Source organism: Pteronotus mesoamericanus, unplaced genomic scaffold (genome assembly GCF_021234165.1).
Source record: "Pteronotus mesoamericanus isolate MK-2021 breed Mesoamerican mustached bat unplaced genomic scaffold, CSHL_Meso_final contig_164, whole genome shotgun sequence".
Lineage (NCBI taxonomy): Eukaryota > Metazoa > Chordata > Mammalia > Chiroptera > Mormoopidae > Pteronotus > Pteronotus mesoamericanus.
Window position 1 is genome coordinate 28855704 of NW_026555065.1, and position 19320 is coordinate 28875023.

The 19320-nt window shown below is 35.5% G+C and overlaps 1 protein-coding gene across 1 annotated transcript in view; it reads left to right on the forward strand.

The window, feature by feature from the left end:
• Window positions 1-19320, forward strand: part of AQR (aquarius intron-binding spliceosomal factor) — an 88065-nt gene that overhangs the window by 32811 nt on the left and 35934 nt on the right. Inside the window, exons 13-19 of the mRNA XM_054565618.1 lie at window positions 350-453; window positions 3677-3779; window positions 6524-6644; window positions 9464-9605; window positions 12399-12577; window positions 16009-16176; window positions 17682-17851. Of these exons, the coding sequence (XP_054421593.1) occupies window positions 350-453; window positions 3677-3779; window positions 6524-6644; window positions 9464-9605; window positions 12399-12577; window positions 16009-16176; window positions 17682-17851 (987 nt within the window). The remainder of the gene's footprint in view (window positions 1-349; window positions 454-3676; window positions 3780-6523; window positions 6645-9463; window positions 9606-12398; window positions 12578-16008; window positions 16177-17681; window positions 17852-19320) is intronic.

Here is a 19320-nt window from a genome sequence, read left to right on the forward strand (position 1 = left end):
AGGTCAGTTCTTGATAATAAAGTGTTTTGCTTTCTTCCCTCATGTTAACTAAGCTGGCTTTCCTGTACATTCAGACTACAAGTTTAGAAATAAAATAACGAACATTGACTCTTTGTTTTTACATTTCTGCTAGAGCAATTCTGGGTTTCTCCCTGTTGTGTTAAATGCTTCTGGCTCAATAAGACAGCGGTCACATGTAAGAAGCATATCAAAAAGAGGAGGGCATTAGTATTTTTAAAAAATTTTAATAATAGGGTATATGAATTGTAGTTGATTGTATTAATATATATACATTAATTATTGACTTTTTTTTTGTTTTTTTTGGTTTTTTTTTGCTGTTCTTTTCTAGAGAGCTGCTTTTGCACATTTTCCTGAACTCTATGATTTTGCCCTCTCAAACGTGGCAGAAGTAGACACTCGGGAGTCCTTGGTCAAGTATTTTGGACATCTTAGGTAAGGCAACAGGAAAAAAAAACTGAATTCTAGCTTTCTTTTAATCATTTTTGTGCTACTTTAGGTAATGTTACGTGTTACCCTGTTTATTGACAACTAGAACTAGTGCTTCTCTGTAGCATTTAGTACCTTTGAGTCAATATATAATTATCCATCTTCTCTTTTTTTGGTAAAATTGGTACTTTTCATAACATACAGTTTTCCTAGATCTTAATTTTTTCTTAGAATTGAACATAAAGCTGGTAACCCATTAGTCATAAAAAACATATAACAAGCCAAAAAATGTTCATCATACACTAGTTCTTCCCTTAGCCATGGCTTCACTTTTTGCAGCATCATTTGTAGTTGTCTGTGGTCCAAAAATATTAAATGGAAAATTTTAGATATAAACAATTCATCAGTTTTAAATTCCACCCTGTCCCGCTCTCTCCCTCCCGGGGTGCAAATCATCTCTTTGTCCAGCGTATCTGTGCTGTATGTCCTACCCGCCATTAGTCACTTAGTTGCCACCTTGGTAACCAGATTAACTGTTACAGTCGTGCAGTGCCTGTGTTTAAGCAGTCCTGATTTTATTTAATAATGGCCCCCAAATACAAGATTAGTGATGCTGGCAATTTAGGTACCAAAGAGGAGCCATGAAGTACTTCCTTGTTTAATAAGAAAGCAAGCGTTTACTAAGGTTGCTAAGGTCTATGGTAAGAATGAATATTCAACCTTGAAATTGTGAATCTTGAAACTGAAGAAGGAAAAAGAAATTCATAAGCTAGTATTGCTGTCACATCACAAACTGCAAAAGTTATGACCACAGTGCGTGATAAATGCTTAGTTAGGATGGAAAAAGCACTAAATGTATGGGTGGAAGAGTGCTCACTTCAGCAGCACATACCCTAAATTTGTCAGTGGAAGACACAAACAGAAACGTGTTCCAGTTGTTGTGCCAGAAAGCATTGAGCCTATACAAAGACTTCAGCAAGTGATCCCCTGAAACGAATGACACCAAGACATTTACCGCAAGCAAGGGCAGGAACAGGTTTGGACTAAAATATAAAAATTACTGGAGAGGCTGCATTTGCTGATGAAGAAGCTCCTGCCGTATTTCTGATACAGTTGAAGTTGATTAAGGACATAAGGTATGTATGTACAGGGAAAAAACAGTATGTACAGGAAAAAACATAGTATATACAGGATTCGGTACTTTCAGGGTTTCAGGTACCCATTGGGGATCGTGGAGCACATCCCCCATGGCGAGGGGGATAAGGATAAGGCGTGGGGATTGCTGTCGATTTTAGAGCCGTGTCTTGGAAAAGTTTTGCGTGTTTAAAATTTATGAAATTAGTAATATTCTCTTGTCACTTAGCTATCTGCTAATATATTTTTTAAAAATAGTAATAATAGCATACTTTTATTTATTATATGGTAGGCACTCTGTTAAGTGTGTAAGTAACTTAATCCTGAAAACATTCCTGTGAGAGAAGTATGCAGGTATCATCTTACATATAAAGTAGCTGAGGCACAGAACAGTTAAGTAATTTGTCTGGTTCACATATCAAGCAAGTGACAAATAAGGACTCTGCTTTCTGAATCCTAACATTTAAAAAAACATTTTTTATTCAAGTATAATTGACAATCAACATTATATTAGATTCAAGATACAACATAATGATGTGATACTTGTGTGTATTTCAAACTGATCATCAAAATAAGTTGTTAATCTGTCACCATATATAGTTACAGAATTTTTCTCTCGTGATAGAACTTTTACCATCTCTTCTCTTAGCAGCATTCTAATGTGTAAATGTGTAATACAGTATTGCCACCTGTATCACCATGCTGTACAGTACATCCCCATAATCTATTTAACTAGAAGTTTTTACCCTTTCACTCCTTGTCACACCCTGGGGACCATCAGTCTTTCCTTTGTATCTATGAGCTTTTGTTTTTTTTTTTTTTTTTTTAAAGATCCCACATATAAATGAAATCATACATTCCTGATGGGAATTTGGAATGGTAGTGACACTTTGGAAAAATTTGAGTTTCCTGTTTCTTGTAAAGTTAAGCATGCACTTTACTGTGTGATCCTGTATTCTCACAGACATTCCCAAAGGACATGAAAACTGACATTCACACAAAAATCTGTGCAGAAATGTACATAGGGGCTTTATTTACAATTGTCAAAAAATGGAATACACAAATATCCTTTAACTGGAAAATGAATGAACCTACCATGGTATATCCCTATAATGGAATATTATTCAGCAATGAAAAAGGAATCAGCAAGGAATTATTCAGCAATGGGAAGATAAAACAGTGTGGGTGAATCTCAAGTGCATTGTGCTAGTGAAACTAACCAGTGTCAAAAGGCTGCGTAATGGATGATTCCATTCACTTGACCTTCTGGAAAAAGCAGTTACAGAGATTGAAAACAGATCAGTGGTTACCAGGGACTGGGATAGAGTGAGGGATATTGGCTGGGGACAGGGGGGTATTAAACTGTGCTTAAGTAGTAGAAAGCTATCAAGCTTATAGTGGCAAATGCAAGTTTTCAAAAATTCCAGTTTTTTACTTGGACGTTTACATTTTATCTTTGGCAGCAGATACTGTCAGTTGTTTTTCTTGAAGACACAGGTTTATTGTGTTTAAATTTTTTAAAATTTTGCCATTAATTCAAGTCTGAATAACCATCATTTGTCCGTTGTTCTGTCAAGGAAACATTGTGTAGAAAATGTGCACTTCCCATTCCATCACACAGGATATTTTTAAAACAGAGACTTAAGTGTCCCATTTTAAAAACTGCTCCTCCAAGGACATTCTTAAAACTGGGTTTTTGTGGAGAGGTTTAAAACTGCGTGTGGCCTGAAGAATGCAAGGACTACTTACAGTACTTGGTGCCACTGCCTCGGTCTCTGCCAGTATTTTTACCCGCCATTGCTTTTGCACTTGACTGCATATGCAAAGACAGTGGAAAAAAATAATGTCTTAGTATTAACATAAAAAGGGCTTGTCCTTGCAGACTCCCTGAAAGGATCTCAGGGACCATGAGCAGCTTTTCAGAAGACACTTTGAGGGGTTTAACTTTCATTGCTGATATTTTATATTTTCTACTCATGTTATAGGATTCTATTTGCTAGGTAAAACGTTTTAAGCATTCTATAAAATTAGATGTTTCATAAGTGAAATAAAATAAGAATAAAATATTCTGATTTCAATATTCTCTATTCTGCAGTTCAAATACACTCCACCAGGTGGCATCATACCTCTGCTTGTTACCAACTCTTCCTAAAACTGAAGACACAACTTTTGATAAAGAATTTCTTCTAGAATTGCTGGTAAATACATATTAATGCTCTTTGAGTTTTGCATATGGTTTTTCCTACCTATCTGAACCATTCTTAAAGATATAGATTGGTACAGATTTTTTTTCTGGACTAAATACTGGATAGATAATTTCCCCTTTGGAAATTATATTATCATTTGGTTTTATCCAGTTTCTTTTCTCATCTCTTGGATTTCTTTTCTCAAGTCTTTTACCTCTTAAAACTGCTTTATAGCATGAATTTATTTCAAGCAAATCTGTGTGAGCAACTTCTGCGTCAGGCAATGGCGTCAGGCATCGGGGGCCCATAGATAGCTGACACCATTACTGCCTTTAAGAGGTCACAGCTACACACTGTTATTTAAGTGTAGTACCTTGAATATGAAGCCATACCTTTATCACCAGGAAATTCAGGCATGTTTAGAAATAAAGTTATCACGAACTTAGTGGTTGAACAATTCTAAGGGATTTCGCAGTCATTTGGGAAAATGATGGCTTTAACTCTCAAACTAATACTTCTTTTGGTAACGTTTATTTTTTTAATGCATTTTTAGGTTCATAGCAAAACTGAAGGGATGGTATATACGTCATTTTTAATTTCAGTAAAATATTTCATAAAATGGATGAGTATTTAACCATACTCCTACTATAAAAATTTAAGTTGTCTACTGTTAGAAATAATGCTTCAATTTTTGTACATGCTTTTTTGTGCTTACTTAAAAGATAAAAGATGCAGTCATATCATCCCCCAAAAAGTGTATGTTCCCACCAACAATATAGTATATCTCCTTAAGCTCTTAACCAACCTTGGATGTTATGAGCCATCCTAATTTTTGCCACTCTCATGGGCAAAAAAAATAATAGCTTGTTTTAATTTTTTGTCTCCTGACTGCCAAAAGGCTGAGTTGTTTTTAATATTTCAGACTTTTTTTACACCTATATAAACATGCACTGTGGATGTATGTGTACATTTTTTATACACGTGGGAACAATTATGGGCACACCGTTTTGTGACTTATATCCAAGCTAATACTAGGATATAAAGTGTAATCTCCTACTGTAGAAAGAAAGATGATATACTAGTTTTTGGGGTAGTAATAGGAAACTCTTTGTAGCAGGTGTTTTAAGCCTGGTGACAGGTGTGTAAGTGCCATTTGGAGAGAATTCCTTGGGAATGGTTTTAAATTAATTCACATATAAAAAATACTTTATCAATATATTTACTTGCATGAAATGTGTATCCTGGGTCACCATCTTTACCTTCTTTCTTACAAATCATTTTTTATGGTCTCTCACTACAAGTACTATCTAAAAGTCTCTTGTCCTATTTTCTGACAATGTAGAATCTTCTCTAGTAAGTCAGGTTTTGGAGATTAGTAATAAATCCTTAAAATTTAAATTATTATGCCAAAAGAACAACATTTTTGAAATTTGTAGTGTTCCAGCATAACCTTACATATATCCTTCTATTAAAGAATTTTCTCAGGCTTTGGATTCTTCTGAAATTCTAAATTATGATTAAGAAGTTGAAATATGGCCCTGGCCAGTGTGGCTCAGTTGGTTGGAGTGTCATCCTGCAAACTGAGAAGTTGCAGTTTTTATTCCCAGTCAGGGCACATGCCTGGGTTGTGGGTTGGATCCCCAGCTGGCACGCATATGGGAGGCGGCCAGCCAAGGTAGCTCTCTCACATTCGTGATTTTCTCCCTCCCGTTCTCCCTCTTTTTCCCCACTCTAAAAGCACGTCCTTGGGTAGGGGTGAGAATAATAATAACTAACCTTTAAAATAAGTTGAAATATGCATATTATTTAGATGATATCCACTACCCTTTTTCCTAAAATAACACTATCTACTAAAAAGAATGTGACACATTTTTTAAATATGTCATTATTTTAGCATGTGTTAATTAGACAACAAACTTATTTCAGTATTTGAGATAAATCACTCTAATATTATCAATGGAAGGTTAGCTAGAGATCATAAAGTCCAGCGCTCTCATATTATCAATTAGACTGAGGCCAGCTTATTAATAAACTATCCCAGATTGTTTAGCAAGTTAGTACAGAGTGAAAACTATAACCTAAGACTTAGGGCGCCCTTTTTTATCTTACATAAACCAGTACTAAGTGCTATGGTTTTTAAGATCTTGGCATGTGCCAGGTACTATTTTACAGTATTCCATTTTATTTTCATAAAAAACCTGAGGCATGATTTACATTTTGTCTCTTTCACTGAAAAAGGTAGCTAAGATCTGGGAGATTGAAGTAATTTGCCTGGCTTTTACATAGTTCTTAAGTGGAGGTACTGAGAGTTGAACTCACATCCCTCTGATTCCAAAGACCGTCATGACTGGTACTTCCTTCATCTTTGATATACGGCAAAAAAAAAAAATGGAAAAAGGGAATAAAATTTCTTGTTAAGTGCTACAGTAACTGCAGGACATGAAACATCTCATTCCATACTTTTGGTGAATTTCTCCATAAATTATTTTGATTAAAAAAACGTGCTTCTGCCCTAGCTGGTGTTGCCTAGTGAATTGAGTGCTGGCCTGTGAACCAAAGGGTCACCAGTTTGATTCCCAGTGTAGGGCATGTGCTTGGGTTGCAGGCTAGGTCCCTAGCAGAAGGCACACAAAATGTAACCACACATTGATGTTTCTCTCCCTCCCTTTCCCTCTCTAAAAATAAATAAAATCGTTTTTAAAAAAAATTTTTTTAAAAAGATGCTTCTAACTTTCTGCCTGAACCTGTACTTTTAGGTATCCCGTCATGAACGTCGAATTTCTCAGATTCAGCAGTTGAACCAGATGCCTTTATATCCAACTGAGAAAATCATATGGGATGAAAATATTGTCCCAACTGAGTACTATTCAGGAGAAGGTATGATAAAGAATTACAGAGTCCAGGTGTATCATGAAACTTAGTTTAGAATTCATATATAACTGAAAATACTCCTATGTGTTATATACATTAGGATAATATTATGATACCCTCAAGTTCAACATAAGAAGCTAGAAACTATTTAGTAGTTTGAATCCTTAGCATGAAGGATTTTTATTAAATTTAATCATGCTTCTGTGTGTGTGTGTGTGTGTGTGTGTGTGTGTGTATCATCCTGTGAAACATGACCACAGAGCAATGGAATTGTGTTGTAAGGAGACCTAATAATACAGGAAGTATAGCTTTTCGTTATGTCAACATACTAGGCCTTGTTTGGTAGTGGTTTACTTTACTTTTTAAAGACTTTTTTAGAGGCTATTTCTGCATATAGAGCCAGATAATGACCACCAAAAAAAGACATTGTTATTTATTAATAATAAACGGTTAGTTTTGATCCAAAATGATATTGCCTAGTTTGTTCACCTACCTATTTTAACAGATTTTTTCTAAAAGCTTTTGCTCGTCCTCTAAGGATAAGAATTCAGTACACTTGAGTGTGTGCCAAAGTGTATCTGACATGCTTTGAAGGCATATTTCAAAAAGGTTGAGTAAATCTTTTGAACAACAGTGTTAAAAGAAATGGGGCCATTTTAAAGACATCAACAGTGTAAATTATTGGTACATTTATTTAAAAGAAAAACTGTTAACTTCAGAGTCATATCCTGAGCCATAACTCCAATAAACCCACTATGCTAAAATTGTACTGGACTTCAGAATAGGCAATCTTCATATTTTTTAATGTTCTGACAACGGTTAATGCATTATTTCCTCACTTTGCTAATTGTTCACACTAAAAGCATTTATGGTCATGTATGTAGGACATCTCATTCTTTAACTGATCAGCCCCTAAAAGGTACATAACACATAGGACTATTTTGTCCTTTTAATACAAAGCTTATATATCCCTAAAAATGTAAACAGTCTTGTACCTAGCTTTTGGTACTCTTCAGTGATGCTGGCCTCAGTTTAAAGCATATTTTGCTTAGTATCAAGTATTACTTTTCTTTCATTCCCATGGTTAATGAACTTAAATGAAAAGGAATACTCAGAATTTCAGTCTTTACACTTTTCGTAGAATGAAAGCATTTCAGAACAATATTAGTTACCAAATGGTTGGACTGTAACACAGCTGTTTTCAGAGACGTGGCTGCGCCTTCATTGTTCTTCTTCGACTGCGGATGGGACTGTGCTGTGAGGCCCGGTATGCGATGCTGTGAAATAGGCAAAGACCAAGCTGCTGCTGTGCGGTTATGCAAGCTGCCTGTAGCTCCCACGGAGAGAAACTAAGCATAAGATCGGGAGAGCTGTAAAAAGTACAGTGTATGAATTACAAAGAAAACCTTGGTGAAACTTTGCCTTTTTAAAACCTCTTTATTATAAAATAAATATAGAAAGCTACACAATATAAATATAGAAGTTTACTAATTATCATAAGGGAAATACCATTGAACCGTAGTAACCACCTTGTCTGCTCTCCCAGAACCCTCCCCTGGGCACCTTTCTAGTCACTTGCTCCCTCTACTTAAATGTGACCGTTTCTTTCTTGGCTTTTATAGCCATCACTATCTTGTAGTTTTAAAACAGTTTTATCACCCAATTGTGTATCCCTAGACTCTTCCTTTTCTTTCCATTGAATAACCTTCATTGTTTGGTCTGTATAGTTTCTCATAGTCTAGGTTTTTCTGAGTGACTATGACCATGTCCCTCTGTCCTTTTTTGTTTATTTGTTTGTTTGTTTGTTTGTTTTGCAAATTGGCAGCTGGTTGTAGAGGCTCAATCAGGCTGAGGTTCTCTCTCTTTTTTGGCTAGATTCTTGGTAGTGGTACAGTTTTTTTTCATCAGGAGGCACATAATGTCCAGTGGTCTCTCTTTGTGTTATATTAGTAGCCATTGCTGCTTGACAGCTAGGTTTGTTAAAATATGCTATTGAAAGAGATGGTTTTTATCAGCCTCTGACCTGTAAGCAATTGAATTAGATTTAACTCAGAGTTTTCTAACATAAACTGAAATTTTTATACATTAATCTTTTTTGCTTTTAGATGTGCTATTGCTTTGGTAAGTCTAGATAAGGATAATGAAAAGAATATGATTTGCTGGTAAAATATACTTTGGCTTTTGTTTCTTTTTGCTATCGCTGCTGAGTGCTTGGTCACCTATTATCCGAGGGAAGTCCTATCAAGTGAGGATAATGGAAAGAATATTATTTATTAATACCGTCAGAGAAGGGAAGTAACTTAAGGAACAAAATACAGTACAATCAAAGCCTTACCCTTAAAGTCTAGCAGGAAGGCAAAGGTTCAGAAGAGCGCAGCAGTGGTCTTACTAGAGATAGATTCATACAGTGTAATATGCTAATGCAGTTTTCTTGGAAATTTTGTCTTAGACTGATTTTATGGTACCGTTATTTATTTTGAAATTTGCCAAGTGTAAGTTAGGTGGTAAAGGAAGCATTTTTGAACTACTTGAGACTATTAAACCATCTTCAGATACTTTTTAGAAGCACAGTTTGAATATGAATCATTGATATGCAGATTACTTGTATTAATGGAATTCATCTTTTATTTTAAACTCTTACTATATAGCATTTGTTAACTTGGTTTCACTTATGTGTAGAAATAGAAATAAGATCTTATTAAATACACTGTATTTTAGACATAATTAAATTAGATTGTTACCAAATTTGTGATGCCCTTTTTATATAGAGGACAGATATCTGATTAAAATAATAATTCACATGTGGATGTTATGTTCCTTTTCAGGTTGTCTTGCTCTTCCCAAGTTGAATTTGCAGTTTTTGACTCTTCATGATTACCTCCTAAGGAACTTTAATCTCTTCCGCTTGGAATCAACTTACGAAATTAGGCAGGACATCGAGGATAGTGTCAGCAGAATGAAGCCATGGTTAGTAAATTGGTCCCACTTGCAGTGAAGAGATGCAGACAGTGACAGACACAATTCTGTCAGGAAGCTCATAAGTGTATTTAGAAATAATATACCTGGAATGAAGATGCCCTCTAAAATATGACATATTTACTTTGTGAGAAATTCTTTAATGTAAATTAGAATGTACCAAAATGCTAAAATGTAAAATCAGGGCATTTGGGGTTGGGACTGGGCATGAGGGATGATAGGTCATTGTTCTTGGGGCGGGGGGAGAGTATAGAGAGGACTAGGTCGGGCACTAGTAAAGGAGTAAAGAGGAAAGGGCGTGGGCTGGCCTGCAGGCCTGTGCAAGGGCAGGACAGTGTCAGTGCCTGGAAAAGCTTAGCACAAAGGAGTATTCTGCTACCCTAAGTGCTCCGTGACTGTCCCGCGTCTCGGCCTGTCCAAGGAAGCTGGCAGGAGGTGAGGGGCATTTCTGAACATTGCACTGCGTGGAACACTGGAAGGCCTTCCCTGGTCCTCCACCCATCAGTTGCCTTGAAGAGACTAAATCATCATTTACTTTTAGGGCTGGTTGAGTAGGTCTTGTTATTTGAGGAACTCATCTGCTTGAACTCAACTCCCCACCTGCCAGCCCATTACTTGAGATAATTCCTTTAGCTAAGAAAAAAAAAACAACTTTCATTCTAGTTATTGTATACAGCTCTGTAATATATTTGTGAAGGTTAGTTTTACTTTTTAGACATGACTGATTTGGGGTAAATGCTCTTGGTCACTATTTCGTTCTAAGTACAAAGTTGATGGAGATACAATGTATATCACAAGTGACTATAAATGAGTAAAGTGATTGTATAAAATGAAATTTTGTTACATTATAGTTATACTATGCACATATATACAATTATACTGTATTCTATAGAAAAAGCTTGACATATTTTGAATGTGAACTGATTCAGGTACCTTCCAGGCTTCTGCTGTTACTAATTATAGAGAGCTACATGGACACTGTGATTATGATCTATTTTTTCCCTTTCACATTTTATTTCATACACAGTTCTATTTTTTAATTAATTATTATGTGAATAGTTATTTTGGGTGAGACTATAAGACACAAAATAAAGTATTTTTGACTTAATAATCAGTTGAGTCACTAGGCTGGCAGGCACTGTGAAATTTATATACCCATTGGCTGATCATCTCTGCCCACAGCTTTGCTGAAACTGTCGCCCATTGTTTGGGCCCCAGGGGAGTGCTTGATCAGAAAGCTTCCTTAAACTGTATGTTTACCTTGCATGAATATGCTCAGATTCTAGGCCTAATTTTGGCCATTTTGCAAAGTAGGGATTTATTAACTAGCAGTTTATCAAATAGAATTTACTTATACTTTACTTAAATGCCAAGTAAAGCAATAACGCAGTTTTCATGGTCTATTAAAAACAATTTTTTTAACTTACATTTTCTGCCTGGAGGAAGAAAATGCCACTTTTTGTAGTTAAGTTGTGATACTAAATTTTTCTAAATTTTTATTCCTAATTGCCATGATTGAAAGCTTAAAAACAGTGAGATCTGAAAAAGGGCAGGACTTCTTTCTGTTCCATGTGTTCTGAAGGTAGGAAAGTAGCAGAGGCACTTTTTGAATGATCATGGTTTCAGGCTGATGAAACTGCTGAGCAGGGTAAGAGGATGTGTTTATGAGAAGCCGAAATCTGTACTTTTTAGTGCTGATTAGTGCCTGCCTGGAGGTGGGAGCAGGGGTTGACTGCAACTGGACAAGAGGAATCTTTTTTAAGTATCATGGAAATGTCCTAAAATTAGATTATGGTGATAGATGTACAGTTCTATAAATTAATAAAAATTCCTGAATTGTACATTTACAATGAATGAATTTTATGATATGTAAACTATACTGTAGTAAAGTTGTAAAATTTGAGGGCAGTGATAGAAAGTTATGACAAAGGGTTTAGATACAAACTAATGTCTTTTAAAAATTGTCCCGGTATGAGCACAATTTTTATTTTAATTAGTTTTACTCTTCAATGGTACAAAGTTCTACAGTTTTTTTATGGCACAAAGCCCTTCCTTGGGATGTAGTTATCTTTGTAAGCATGTCATTTTTGGCAATACTTTCAAATTTTGGAGTATTGCTGCAATTTTATATCATAGATTTCCCAAATATACTATTTAATGTAAAAATTAAAGTACTACTTGGACTAATGTAAGAGGAAAGAATTAGTGTTCAGATGTCAGTGGGTCTAGTTATTACAACTTGCTTAATTATTTGTCCCCCCAGCCCATGGTAGCTTCTTTTAAACGATTTAAGTATTATACCCTAAGGAAGGTATTTGCATAGATATTATCATTTGTTTGCCTGTTTTTAATTTTTTAAATTCTAGCTTGTTCTAAAATGTGTTGAAACAGTTTATCCAAATACTTATAGTACATAAGATAAAATTAAACAGCTGAGACTGTTCTCTTGAAGGGCAAAGGATAAGAATATAAAATAGAACTAAATGTACTAGATTGTTTCACTCTTCGATAAAATGGCTCAGCTCTTATGTACATAGAGTTACCTTTTCCCCTGGGGGTGCAGGGAATGTTACCCTATTTCCCTTTCTTTTCTGGACCATATTTGCCTGTTTCATTCTACCATATATACTCCCTATAGATTAAGACTTAGATTTTTTTTCAAGTGTTGAAGTAAGAGTTACTAGTGTCAGGGCTTAAATACTAACTAAATATGTATTCTTACTGGTTTTACTTGTCCAAAAGTTGTATTTTGTTTGAGTAATCATGCACTTCTTTGGTTTTCAGGCAGTCTGAGTACGGTGGCGTAGTATTTGGCGGTTGGGCACGAATGGCTCAGCCCATTGTGGCTTTCACTGTGGTTGAGGTTGCTAAGCCCAACATAGGTGAAAACTGGCCCACCCGCGTTCGTGCCGATGTTACCATCAATCTAAATGTCAGAGATCACATCAAAGATGAATGGGAAGGTAATTTTGCATTTCGAGAAGTGGTTACATTTTACCTTTTAATTATGTAGACTTTCACTTAGAGAATTAGCTTACTAAATGTTACCCTTTTAAACTCTTTAAATTTCATCCTTAAAATTTGATTTAAAGAATGGCAATTGCCTTTTTAATTAGTATTAGTAAAAAATACCTGGGATCATGTAAGGGTGATTAAATACCATAATACTTTAACCATAATAAAAGCATAAAATAGCATTCATATCAAAGTGCTTTGGAAAATTGCAGTCAGCAGAGCTGAAAGTGTTTTAAATCTTAGTAAGGTAATGTTTATGAATCTGTAGGATCAATGTAAAAAGTAGAAATATTAATGTTCACTAAACAAAGGAGGAACACACAGCAGAACAAGTAAGGAAAATTGTTATTTTTAAAAGTTAAAAGCAACCCAAGTGGAAAAAATAGGGATATATACCATTTATGGAAATAAAGATACAGCATCAAAATTAGACAAACTCAAAAGAAATTATAGGGGGACCTAACAAAACAACTCAAAAAGAAATAATAATAGTTTGTTTGCACCAAAGGGAGGAAGTCAGAGAATCAGTGAAATACTACATACTCAAGGATAAATAATAATTGCAGAAAATTAAATGAGTTCTTCTTTCTATTTTTTACCAGGCAAGAGTTGGGGGATAGGAGTTCTACAATTACTGTTACTTAGGGGCAGATATGTTTGGAGTTACTTAAGTCAGAGTTAAAACATTGCTGACACCTATGTCAGAAGTGGCACATGAACTGAGTTTTAATTGGCACTTTAAAATTTTTCTCCCAGCTGTCTGTCAGAGTTCTTGCTGCCTCATTGTGAGAAATAGTAGCTGGCAGGTTTTATCTCCTTTCTCCTTCTTGGCATGCCAGAAGGAAAGGGATAGTCCCTTAGCGGTTCAGTTTTCAGAAATTATTGCTCTCGACATAGCTGTTTATAACGACAGGGACTATATGATATATTTATCACATAATTCTGAAGGAATGCTGCGGCGAAGCTAGCCAAATGTTTTAGCAAATGGCCCCTGTAGCGGGTATAGTTTGTGGCAGATTTTATGACTCCACATTCCTTCAAAAGAGCCCCAGTCTGATGCATTACACATCTAGAATAACGTGTACCTTTAGTATTTCTGAATCTTGAGAAAGGCATTATGTTGCTGGAGAAGGTCTTATATTTGTTAACCGTTAATGCTTAAGGAGGTATTAAAATAAACACTGTTTTACATGGTAGGTAATAAACTGAAATAACTTACTGGCTACCCATAGATGTAATACTGGAAATAAACTTAAAAAAATATAAAAGATTCTTCACAGAAATTTATAGATGACAGATGACAAGTCTGTATTGTGTTAAGGGAAAAAAGGATGTTCATCTCAACCTCTTTCCTCCATTACTTTTCAGACTTCTATCAGACGGATATCAGTCTTTTGGGAGCGATGAGGGAGAGCTCTTTATTCTTTTAAACATAGACCTCTGGTAGAATGAGAAGCAGAATGGGTGAATTTTGATGGGCAAGATCGAGAACAATAGGGCATTGTGGGAGAAGCAATTCGTATTTTGAGGAATGGTGGGGAGAAAGTGTTTTATGGGAAGCCAGAGCCAAAATTCAGACCCAGTATTGATGACAAATAGAATAACCAAGTGGAAAATCAAGGCAAAAAAATGAGAGGGAGGTTGTGTAAACAGTAATGAATATTATCTTGTGAAAACAGAATAGCTTTTGCTTTGGCTGACATGGCTCAGGTGGAGCGTCGTTGATTCTTAGGCAGGGCACATACCTAGGTTGCATGTTTGATCCCGATCCCCTATCCCCGGTCCCGGTCTGGACTCGCCCGATACCTGGCCTGGGCACATACGGGAGGCAACCAATCAATGCTTCTCTCTCGCATCAATGTTTCTCTCTTCCTCTCTCAAAGAAATGAAAAATGTCCTTGGGTAAGGATAATACATATAGACATACATAAGAATAGCTCTGAAGAGTTTAAGCTAGATACTATAAAACATTCTTCTTATTCCTGCAAGAAGATGTGATGTTCAGGTTCTTACCTTCCCCATACCTCATTTAAATTTAAGGAAACAGAATTAAGGAAATCAAAACACCAGCTTTTGCTCCAAAAGGCATATCCCAAAAAGAATGAATATATATGGTTGAAAGAAGAGAGGTAGTTGAGTTCATTGTAATATATGTTTAATGTTCTACAGTAAAATAATCTGCTTTAGGTGGGAACAAGCACTCATCCCTCCGTGATGCTAAAAATTGACACTGGTAGAGACTAAGTTACTTCTCAGGGCCACTACTTTGACTCTAAGACTTGGAAGTTTTATTGAATCGTGTGGACCAGAAGTCACGCAGGCAGTACAAGTCATAGTAGAACAGTTCCCCTTAGTTCTTACTGCTGCTTCTCCTCTGCATAGAATTTGTTGAGAAATAAAGTATTATTATGTATCAAGAATTATTATTTCTAGCACACTCACACTCTACTCCATATTGAAACAAACCAGAATGGTCCCAATACCGTTAGCCGCACACTCACATTACTGATTTGATTTAGTTGTGTATCTTGTTACCATGGTTACGAGCACACAGACTTGTTTAAATTTACATTTATGTCATACACTGGCTAACAAAATCAAATCAGAAAATAAATAAAGATTAAGTGGCTTGACATTATATGCTTTGTGATCTAATTTTATGTTCCTTGTCTTCCACTGTCTACTTTTAATAGAACAGAGGATCCAATTAAATTTATTATTTGGTCAGATAGCTGAGAAGCCATGGACTTTGGCACAAGTATCCTATTTCTTGACATTCACTTATAAAAATTTTCAGTATTTTCCAACTGAAACTATATATATTCTGCCTTCTCAAGATATACCTATCAAGATAGTTTATCTTGATATATATCAAGATAGTGATGTTGTGCTTTGATGCATTATTTTCGAGTTGACCTTTTTTAGTGAAATACACTTAGATTGTGTTGTTGGAATGACTGATGAATAGTTTAAACTGATGTTAGAAACCTGCTAAATATGATATAGATGGATTATATGCCAACCATATTTTTGGTTACTTATTAAGAATGTTAAAAATAAGAATGAAGACGAGCATCCAATTTTGGAGCTCTAGCCTGACTTGGAGGACTTATTTAGTAATGTATTCATGGCATAAAAGTTTCAAATTTTAATATAAAGAAACTTGCATTTAAACTATTACTATCTAACGTTGAGTTTTAGAAGTTACAGGAAAGCCCACGCATGATTATATTACAATGCAAATATAATCATTGACCATCTCTGATATTTTAAATTTTTTTAATATCTCTATTTCTAAGATAAGAGGATGAAAATTTGCCAACAAAAGACTAAAAATAATGACATTCTGATAAGTGAAAATGTCTTTATGTTCTACCAGGCCTTCGTAAGCATGATGTATGTTTTTTAATTACTGTGCGTCCCACAAAACCATATGGTACCAAGTTTGACCGGAGGAGACCTTTCATTGAGCAGGTTGGCCTGGTTTACGTCAGAGGCTGTGAAATCCAGGGCATGCTGGATGACAAAGGACGTGTCATTGAAGACGGTATGGTGATCTATGTTCTTGAAAGAGTGTGTGTACATAATGATGAATTTTTTGCCTTTTTTTCTCTTGGCATCTTAGGTGCTATTTTTAGTTGTTTTATGTACTAAGCTGACATAAAGGATTATATATAAAATATGTGTAGAGTATCGGTTTTAGGAATAAATAATATGATTTCTAAACTTCTATGTTAAATACTAGAAAAGACAGGATCTTTTGAAATTATCTTTATTTAAAACTTCCTTTTATAATACTTTACAATATTACTTTTACAAAACCTCTGAAAACCTCTTATAGTTGTTCAGCAATACATTTGTCTAATTTTTTCTTCTTAAGTTTTATTGATTTGATTCATTATAGGAATGGTTCTCAACTGGGAATAGCACCACCCTGCAGCTTGAAATGTGTGGTGATATTTATATTGTCAAATAACTGGTGCGGGGATAGGGGATGGTTAACTGTTGGCATTTGCTGGTTGGGGACCAGGGCTGCTAAGCATGTAAACAAAACTCTCTTGTACAAGGAATTGTCCTGTCTGGGATGCCAGTATTACCCCATTTAGAAACCTTGCCTTCCAGGGGTGTCCAGTCTTTTGGTGTCTCTGCGCCACACTGGAAGAAGAAGAGTTGTCTTGGGCCACACAAAAAAATCTCCTTATGTTTTAAATAAATTTACAGTTTTGTGCGGGGCATTCATTGCAGGATGGCCTTCGTAGCCATCCTGGGCTGCGTGCGGCAGGAGGGCCGCTGGTTGGACACCCCTGCCATACTTAGTTAGCTCTTTGAGTTCTTAAGCTTATCACCGATTGTTCTTTGAAATTTTATGTTGTCCTCACTTTTTTGATAATACTGTTAAATGATAGCTGCATCCATGTCCAGTGCTTATTTTGTAATTTGTTTACTAAACCTCTCGTAGAACTTAAAGTAGTTTCTGTTACTTGTGATTTCAAGATTGCACCGTTGCTAAAGTGCTGACAATTAGCCCACTTTTATCACTAGAATAAAAGAAAAATAAGAGAAGGGAATAGAAGATAATTGGAATAAACATAAGGCCACATAATGGGACCAGAGTTGGAGGTCTTAGACAAAAAGAAAAAGCCTCTGAGCTTTCAGCCATTAGTAAATGACATTCTTTCATGCTAGTGATATTAGGTATAGAATGTGGAAGGAGGGAAGAGTGATCAGTCAAGTACAGTAGCTATGAGTGACTTGACAAAGGTAAAGTTCTTTGACTTCTAAGGCTCCATTTTTAGTTGAGGTCATATAGAAATAATTGGAATTCCTGGCATTGCATTGTAAATGTTACATGACAGAAGAAATAGTAACAATTTAGAGAAAGAAAATGTTTTCTACTTTTTAGAATTTGTAATGAGTGGAAGCATTCTAGTCAGGGGAACGGCTGGAGTTAAGTCTGGACAGTTTACTGATTATTTCTAGAAATGGAATACTAACTTATTTTGATATTTGAAAAGTACATATTTTTTTAACAAACTTTTTAAAAATGTTCAGGACCTGAACCCAGACCCAATCTTAGAGGAGAGTCAAGGACATTTAGAGTGTTTTTGGATCCAAACCAGTATCAGCAAGATATGACCAATACTATACAAAATGGAGCAGAAGATGTGTATGACACTTTCAATATAATAATGAGGAGGAAGCCAAAGGAAAATAACTTTAAGGTAATATTTGGGTTATATAACTAAAAATACTGCATAATTTAAAAAACTTCTGAGACAAATATGTATATACTAGGTTTAAATGATGTGTTAATAAAATAATGATCATTGCATTTTGATTCTAAAAAGTTCTCTTAGATTAAATATAGAACTTAAGGAAATTTCTTTGCTAAACTTTTGTTTTTTGATAAATTTAGAAATTTAAAATGTAAACTAATTCATGTGTTACATTATTTTTTTAATTTTAAATTTTTTTATTCATTAATTTTTAGAGAAAGAGAGGGAAAGAAAAAGAGAAACATTGATTTGTTGTTCCACCTATTTATGCATTCATTGGTTGTTTCTCGTATGTGCTCTGATTGGGGATCAAGCCCGCAACCTTGGTATATTGGGCCTGCACTCTAACCAGTTGAGCTACCCAGCCAAGGTATAATTCATATGTTAATTTAAAGGTCAGCCTCCTTCCTTGCTTTTTGCATGTTAGATACTCAGTTTGTGCCCCAGTAAGAGGTGAAGAAAACTGCTTATTTGTTTTACTGGGACTTCTTTTATGGATCAAAAGTAAGTATACTTCCCACTCACTAAGAATACTGTTGTGGAACCTTAGGGCTTCGATTTACACTATGAAAAAATGTATTTATACTTTACTCATTAGTGGGGAAAGGGAGGTTTGGGGATTACAGAGTTTTACTTTCATAATAACTGTGTGGAGAGGAGTTTTAGTAAAGGAAGATTTAAATAATTATTATTTGACTCAGCAGGATGACAGCTTTAGAGGAGGGTTAGGGAGTAGAGGGATCGAGGAAAAAGGACTCATGGACAGCAAGGTAGTGATTGCTGGGGGGTGGGGAGGGCATAAGGCGGGTAAATGATAATGGAAAAAGTACAATTGAAAATAAATATAAATTGTTGTTTGAAACTATATTATAAAACTTAAACATTGAGCACTTCTAGCATTTGGTAACACTAGCTTTTGCTCAAGTACCTTTCTTCCCTTTCCCCAACACAGTGCTGCTTAAAACATTGTCACTTGATTATCTTTTTCATTCGTAATTAAAAGAGAAAACCTCATATACAAAGGAGTTTATTCCCCGTCTCACTCTGTTGTCGAGACAAAACAGTGGAAGGACCCTTGATGTTTCTGGCCTCAAGCTCCACACCCAGTTCCTCAGGCAGCCTGATTAGCCTGCCACCTCCACTGATGCCTTGCCCTGGGCACCTTCATCTCTGACATCCCTGCTTCTATTTTTTTTGACTAGTATTGTGCTAAGTTTTATGGAGTTCACAAGGATGAGTAAGATAACAGTTTTTACCTTTAGGGAGCTTAGCTTGCTAATAAGGGAAGTTAGAAATATAGACAATTACCATAAAAGATTAGAAAGGGGCAGAAGCCATCAGAAGAATGCGGGTAACGGTGCCTTGGAAGTTCAAGGAGGCATTCAGGTTCTGATCCAAGAAAAAGGAGGAATGAT